The sequence below is a fragment of the Echinops telfairi genome, unplaced genomic scaffold, assembly GCF_000313985.2.
Source record: "Echinops telfairi isolate 266 unplaced genomic scaffold, ASM31398v2 ScPeMD7_18;HRSCAF=68, whole genome shotgun sequence".
Classification (NCBI taxonomy): Eukaryota; Metazoa; Chordata; class Mammalia; order Afrosoricida; family Tenrecidae; genus Echinops; species Echinops telfairi.
Genome location: NW_022103915.1, coordinates 42,321,346 through 42,329,557, shown reverse-complemented (window position 1 = coordinate 42,329,557; position 8,212 = coordinate 42,321,346). Strand labels below are relative to the sequence as shown.

Below are 8,212 nucleotides of genomic sequence, written 5' to 3'. Positions count from 1 at the left end.
TTTAGAAAATAAAGAAAAGGGAAAACTAGAAGAGAAAATAAAAATAATGTCAATCTTGTAGTAGCATTGTCTTGCACAATACAAGGGACTTCAGACCTAGAAATTTCAAACATGTGTGTCTTTTTTATTCTGCTTGAAAAAGTACCTGCTCCTACTCTTATGATTAATTGATGCTGTTAATGGAATAGTAAAATGCTAGCTGGATGGTATAAAAGGCTAATCAATTTGGGGGTTTGTGTATATGAGAGGCCCCCTGGATGAGAGGTCTGGTGAACTATTCCCTCCCCCCACCCGCAAAACAGCACAGCTCTGACACATGGGCTCGCCGTAAGCTGGAGTTACTGGGATGGCCGCTGGGCCCACACATTACTGTTAGCCACAGATATCATGGAGACCACTTTTCACACATAAGCCTTCTGTAGAAATGTTATGAGACATTCCACAGAAAGCACAATGTTGGAAATGTTTATAAGTAGAGCCGAAAGTCATTTTGAAATCATGTAGCTTGATTGTCTCCTATTGCTAAAAACAGTAGTTTGCTCCTCAACAAAATGCTTCAGAGGAAAAGTATGGTGGAATCAAGAGACTGGGTTATTTTTAGAACTCTACCAGATAATATGTACTAGAGTGACAGCTAAATAGATGATGGCAACACAATGCATTCACTCGAATTGGGCTTTTATTTTAAAATATATTTAGCATAAAACTGTCATAAGAGAGAAAAATAATAAAACACAAGAAATGGAATCTTTTCAAATACTTTTTAAAGCTACACAACATTAATAGGATAGCACAGACCCAACTTATAGAAAATATTCTCTAATTTCAATTAATTAAACACAAATTTGTTGTGTGTGTGGGGGGAAACAGTCGTCACATTTTCCGGCGTACCAATGATACATTACTAAGTTTCTCAGTTTCCTCTTAACTAATAGGTAAATGGCCCAAATTTAGTTGCTTTACTTAAAACTATCAGATTCTATTTGGATAAAAATTACCATGCTTCTAAATAACCTCATCAGAATTATAAAAATATGAACTCAAATAGTTATGCTACCCAAAATAGAAACATCATACATGATACTTTTGGATAATCATAAAGGCATTGCACTAAAATCAGTAATTCAATTGCTGATGTTCATTATTTTGGAAAGTTAATTTTTTTCTTACTACAAATAAACGTAATGTCAACCTAATTTTAATCACACTTCAAAATATAAAGGCACAGACAGAATAAACAATAGTTTAATACAATATCTAAATTTTCCACTGTGAAAATAAAAAGTTAAAAAAATAATCTAAAGGATCTAAAATATTGACACTTACTTTTAGAGTTTATAGTTTCCAGAAGTAGTTAATAAATGGGTATAAATTCAACACTGCTAAATCCAATCCCTTCCAGATAATTTAGAAAAATGGCCTGTTTCCATGTGAAGCATGTGCACTGTCCCATCTACAAATTTCAATTACATTTCTGCTAATTGGAAAGATCTACCCACAGTAGAAACAATCAAGACAATGTACAAAAAAATGTTATTCCTATAACTTACAATGCACTGAAAATATCTACAAAAATGAAAATATTTATCCATTTAGGTTTCCAATAAACTGATGAGAAAGTTTACCCCATTCCACATTTTTCCTAACTAGAGATTAAATAGTTAAGGAAGGTTTGCTTTATCCCTGTTAGCTTGACATGTATTTTCAAAGTGTTTGTCTGATTATATCAAGTTTAAGTTAACATTTTATTTTCATCACAGTATTCGTGGTATTTTTTAATTTAGCAACAGAAAGGCACAATTAGCAAGCAGTAAAATTCAGTACCTGAATTATTAAACTGATGTCCACAACAGTTGCAAATAAAGTACATTCAACACAGTTATACAGAACTGAAAAAAATCCTAAGGAATCCAAAAATTAACTTTTTTGAAATTTGGTCCATTAAAAATGCTTCCCATATACCTCATGGGTAATGTGAGTGGTGATGGCAGTGTAATAAGAGAAAGTAAATTAATACATGGTAGCACATGAATTCTGGTTTAGTAACTATGTAATTCAAGTAGGAAATGGCTCCCATAGTAAATAAATGCTTAATATAGCTATTAGTAATAATATACCTGCATAAGTCCAAACACACAGGCTCACTGTTTGCATATTATTATTGATTTCATAATAGACCCCATAGTTTTAAAAAACTTAGGTATATATTTCCAATATATAAAATATATTAGACATATAATGTATATTTTATACCTTAATATGTTCTATATAATTTGATCCATAACAGTACTAAAACTCCCCAAACATGGCATGAACACTCTGAATGGACACTTACTTTCACTAGTGTTGAAATAGCCCAGCTTACCTAGAACAACAACTGGATGTGCAATGGTAAAATGCACAATGACTCTTAAGAATTTACTTAAATAATTATTTAAGTTAAATTCCTGCAAAAGCCTAACTGATCTGGCTTTTCCCTAGCATATATTTGCAGGTATCAATAACTGATATCCTTTTTACTTATCTTAACAATGTTTCTCAATTAAGAGAGATCCATGAAAATAGGTAAGGAATCAAACATGTGATAGAGAAGCCAACAATTCCATAGGTTAAATAACGATAAGGAAGTTCTACTTCCATGTGCTGTCTTGCTTTTCGAATATCGTCACATGGAACATTGGAAATTTTACAGGCTAATGGAATAGTGATCTTTTTCATTATATTTCTCACTACTAGTACAAGGGCCATCCCTAGGAGGATCCTTAAAATGGCTTTAACACACAGAGTCACAGTAATGGGAGGTATAATTAAAGGTAATGTATCCAAAGAGGGCTCTAATACTAGACCCATGTTATAAGCAACATGAGATCCACACGCAATGCCAGCACCACTTCCTAGAATCTCAGCCGTGTCTCCTCGGGATGTACTCCAGGTATCAAGGGTAAAAGAAAAAATCCCCAAGACTAAGTGAAGGCCAATGATGACAAATGGAGCATATTTGTGCGTTTGGTTGAAGTTGTCAATCAAGTCCACAAATGGATAGAAGATCATTAAGATTGAAATGGAATACAGGAATCCGGCGATAATATCCTGAGAAAAGAGAAAAATAAGGTTATTTAAAATGATAATATTTGAAAATAATAGTATCTAGTTCACATTGGAATTGTGGATTGGATTTAAATTTTAATGATGTTGTAAATTAAAAAAAAAAACTTTCCTAATAGATTATATGATAAATCCTAAACACTATTCTAGTTATAATTTAAAAAATGTTAATGTTTCCATAATTCTCCATCACTTATCAAAGCGTATTCAAAGTCTGAATAAATACTTGGGTAATTTCCTGTTCTCTTTCATTCATTTTTTGTCAACTACTTCGTGAGAACCTACCTATTCTTGGCACTATCTTAGCGGCTGAGGCCATTCTGCTGCTAAACAAAAACGAAAAGATCGAACTCTCAGTAGAGCTTACATTTTTCTGTGAGGGATGACTAACAGTAACCGTATAGGAAGGTAGATAAGCACATTGGATTAAAATTTCATATAGTTATTAGTGATATGAAGACAAGGAGCTAGAATTGAATAAGACCCTATTAGAGTGATCAGATGAGAGAGAAGAGGAGGGTTTCTACTCCCATAAAGAGTTACTGTCTTAGAAACCCACAGGGGCAGTTCCACCCTGTCCTATAGGGTTACTATGAGTCAGATTTGACTTGATGGCCGTGTATTTGGTTTTCCGAGAATGATCAGGGAAACCTGACTAAGGAGGTGACACCTGAGCAGAGAACTGATTCCCAAATGGAGCCAGCCCTGTATCAATACAGTGGGAAGTGTTCCAGGAGGAAAGAAGGGTGAGTGCTAAGGCCTCGAAGCAGAAAAGAACTTGTTGAGCTCAATGAACTGAGTGAAGTATAGAATGGCTGGAAAAGTGAGCAAAGGGCAGAATGACGTGGTATGAGGTCAAAGACGCAGGTAGAGGTCAAACTGCAGAAGGCCCTTGTAGGCTAGCTAAGGAGCCTAGCTAAAAAAATTTATAGGCAAGAACAAACAAACAAACAAACAAAATTTACAGGCAATCACTGAAATACATCAAAGTAGCGATGTAACATGATCTGATGGTAGATATTTGTAAAAGGGTAGTCTATCTGCTGTGTCTCAAGAATGGAATAGAGGAGTACAAAGTAGAAGATAGGAGACCACTGTCAACACTAGTAGAGGCTATTGTGGTATCCATGTCCAGAGTCTACATACATGGTGCACATATAGTTGTAAAGTAGAACATAGATGGAATTAGTAAGGCAGTTGAACATTTAACATATTATGTTAAATATGACATCATAAATATAAATGAGGGCCACATTTAAGCTGACAATTTTAACTGGGTAATATATTAAAAGGAGTCCTAGTGGTGTAGTAGGTTGCTCATTGGGCTGCTAACAAGGTCAGCAGTTCAAAACCACCAGATGCTCCTTGGGAGAAAGATGAGGCTTTCTGCTCCTGTACAGATTTACAGTCTCAGAAACCCATAGGGGAAATTCTACTTGGTCCTACAGGGTCACTATGAGTCAGAGCTAACTAGATGGAAGTGAGTTTGTAATGTATTGAATTGTAAGAGAAAGATCACAGATCCCTGATATAAACAATTGGGTAGATGACAGAATAATTTACTGAGATGATGGTAGCTGAGGAGAAAAGGTGGTGTACAGGAGGAAATCATGGTATTACAAAACAAAGCTTTCCCTTCTGAAACATTCCTAACGCTGGGGTAAAGTGGAATTACATGGTATGGTTTTTCTTTTCTTTCTTTCACAGTTTTATTGGCACATACGATATATACTTGCGTATATATGAGGTTTTCCAGCACATTTTTAATGCAGGTTTTGTAGTAAAATTAGGTGCCTTGGCTGATATTCGGGTCAGCTTATACTCGAGTATATATGGTAATCCACATATCATATAATTCAATAGGTCAATCACATAAAAAATTATACAATCATTACCCCAATTGATTTTAGAACATTTTCTTTTTTTTTCACGATTAAATCGCTTTTATATATATAAAAATATATATATTTTCTGTACATCAATGCTCATAGCAGCTTTATTTGTAATAGCTCCAAACTGGAAAAGATACAAGTGTCTTCCAATGAGGGACTGTGGACATCTAAGTAACTGAATGCTACTCTGAAATAGAAAGGATCAAACGAATGGTAGATGCAACTCAGAGGGATCGTGAGGGAATTATGGACAATAAAAAAAAGTCAATCTCCAAAGTTTCTCTGTTAAATCGCTTTTAAAATGAGTTGTGTAATCACAATCAGTTGTAGTGCTCCCCCACTCCCCACTCCCACATACATTGCTTGCTACAACCCCTTCAATCTCTCTACGTGGTATGGCTTTTCCATACTTAAGTCTTTGTAACTCCCACTCAGTCACTAAGTAACTCCCACTCTAACTTGGGATGGGTCAGTTTTTGCCATTCCACTGGGTACAAAGTAAGCCATCTAAGAAGCAGGAACAGAGGAATCCCATGGCCATCAAGAAAGAGGATCCACCAGTGGAACAAGTGTGAAACCCATGGCCTCAATGGTGGAGGCTGCAGAGGCGACAGCACTTAGACAATGAGAGAGCGCAAAGAGCCATGCACAGACCATGAGGCACAGTGGTGGGCTTCTTGGCCCAGTGTGGGAAACTAACACCGAGGGAAATAGGACTAGGACTATATTCCCTAACTTATAACTGAGGGAATCTGGAAAGCTAGTATTCCACAGTAGGAAAGCCACCACTTTGGTAAGTTAGAGATAAAGTCCAAGTATATTACCCTGAGTTAAATATCATTTCCACAGATTCTCCCCTAACAGCTTTGCTGCTTAAAGTGAGCACATGCTTGATTCTTTCTCCCTATAGAAGCAGACATTCTTGTTATCTTCTCTCACCAGGGCATCCAACCCCCCTTAAACCATCCCCCAATAATAGATGGGCATAGAGGGGCTTTATGCCTGAGCCTGGATTCAAAATGTCTTCCATAAGCTTGAAGTTTTGGCTTGGCACATTAATACTGTCATTAATTTTGCCTTGACAGCTTTCAGTGTACAGAAAATAACCATGTTGTCTATAAAGCTTGTTTGAATCTAATACATAAAACAAAAGGGAGAATTGTGCAATACAGAAAGGTTTTCCCCCAGGTTGTCGCCTGCTTGCTAGCTCATTGTATAATCAGCTACTTAGAGGTATCCTCCCTAAGGGCATTCAGTCACATAGAACAATCAGACTCTATTGTCTGTCCCACCACAGATGGGGCTCACTCCCTGCTGATTAGGATAGTGGATTGCGTTCCAGAAGGAGAGCTCAGAATAAGTCATGCCAGCTCAAGGATGACCAAGGTTAGGCTGCCATCTTGAATCTAGGATCCACCCTTCTTGTCACATGTGTACCCCTAATCCCTCCCCTTCCTATTGCGTGTACAACCCCTTCCTGTGACGTGTGGTTACCTGTAATCAGGGGGGCTTACAAGCTCCTTAGTATATATTCCCGTCACCTCTTCTCCTCCTCCCTCTCTCTGCATGGACTTGGCTGCTGAGATCATGGCCGTCCCCAAAGGTGAGCATGCTACCATAAAATGTGCCTGACTCCTATATTTTAGCTTCTCTCCTATCTTCTATGACATTACAGTGAACCCTCGCCACTTCGCGCTTCGACGTCTGCGGCTTCACTCTATCGCGTTTTTTGCGTAACAGCACCCACTGCCTACACCCGCTCCTTCAGAGGAAAAAGACGGCGACCCACCTGTAGAGTACATCCCTTAAGTCATTTCATAGGCTATTGATTACAGTATTTGTAAGAACTATGTATAATAATACTGTATGTGAAATATGTAATACTGTAAACTAGATGCCATAAATAATATAATAAATGATAATTGTAACGTCCAAAATGTTTTACTGTATTTTCCCTTTTTCGTTTAATAAATTGGGTAATACGAGTGTAATGGTGACTAAAGGGTGTTTTTTCATGTCCTCTATGCTCTAACTACGAAAATATTTGATTTACAAATAAGGAATCCTACTTCGCGGAATTTCATTTATCACGGTAGGGTCTAGAACAGATTAACCGCGATAAACGAGGGTTCACTGTACTATGATCCTTATACATTATTGCCGTAAAAGTGCACCTACGGACCCCCATGATTATTAGAAGCTGGTTTCCTCTAACAGCCCAGAGAATAAGTAAAGCTGAGTGCCTTAGGATAGGAGGCTGGCTTGCAGAATTCGGTGCTCTTTGGGCATCTAGCAGTACTTTTATAACTTTTATAGTAGCTTTTATACGACTTGCTGGAGCAGGGCAGAAGCCCAGGGGCTGCATGGTTGAAAGGATAAAACCAGAGAAGGATCAGAAAGAGATGAGCCTTCTGGTATGGTTGAGAAGAGGAATTGCTGTGTAGAAGACTGGATCCTTAATGTCTTCTGATCCGGATCCTTAACTTCTCTAATAAAGCGCACAATCATGAGTATTGTTTGAGAGTTCTGTGTGGCCAAAGCAATGAATTATCAACCCAGCAGTGGATTCTGTGGGAGGGAAGGTTGTGGTAGAACATGATAAAGAAGGAGGAAGGTGGAGGCATGCTTGACATCCTCAGCGGGGCTGATGTGGAGTTGGATTCTCCTTCCCCCAGTGAAGTTCTTTCTGGGACGATGGCAGACACATGCAAAGCCTTCATGCAATTTCCTCAAAAGCATACAAAATGTTCCAGAGTTTCAACTTTACCACAAAACTCTGGGATCTACTCTCTATCACTGTACATTTTACAGAAAGAGTTGCTTATATTTATTGGCTCCACTTTCCCATTTGTCATTTTTTCTGTAAGTTCACTAGGCTTCTCATGGAAAGCAATCTCCTTTGGCTCCAAACAATGGTCATCTCTCATGAGCACTCAATGCTAGTGGCCTAATCATTTGTCTTAATATTGTTATATTTTATAATAAATGTATAAGATATATATGATGTAAAATTACAAAATTAATATCCATGAAAGCATTGTTCCAAAAAACTGTAACAATGTTTAACATAATAACATGTTATATAAGATAGAGTAAAATATATGTTGCTTACACATTATCTTGTTTCTACTTATTAATATATAACTATGAGCATTACAAAAAGTTATCATGTAGTAGATGTGTTAGATCTCTCCTGGGGGAGATATACCTCAGTC

The 8,212-nt window shown here is 37.1% G+C and overlaps 1 protein-coding gene across 1 annotated transcript in view; it reads right to left on the bottom strand.

Annotated features, from left to right (window-relative positions):
- Positions 1–2,272: 2,272 nt before the first annotated feature.
- SGPP1 (sphingosine-1-phosphate phosphatase 1) overlaps positions 2,273–8,212 on the bottom strand; it is a 39,172-nt gene continuing 33,232 nt past the window's right edge. The window contains exon 3 of the mRNA XM_004698646.2: positions 2,273–3,090. Within this exon, the coding sequence (XP_004698703.1) occupies positions 2,539–3,090 (552 nt within the window). The 3' untranslated portion in view covers positions 2,273–2,538. The remainder of the gene's footprint in view (positions 3,091–8,212) is intronic.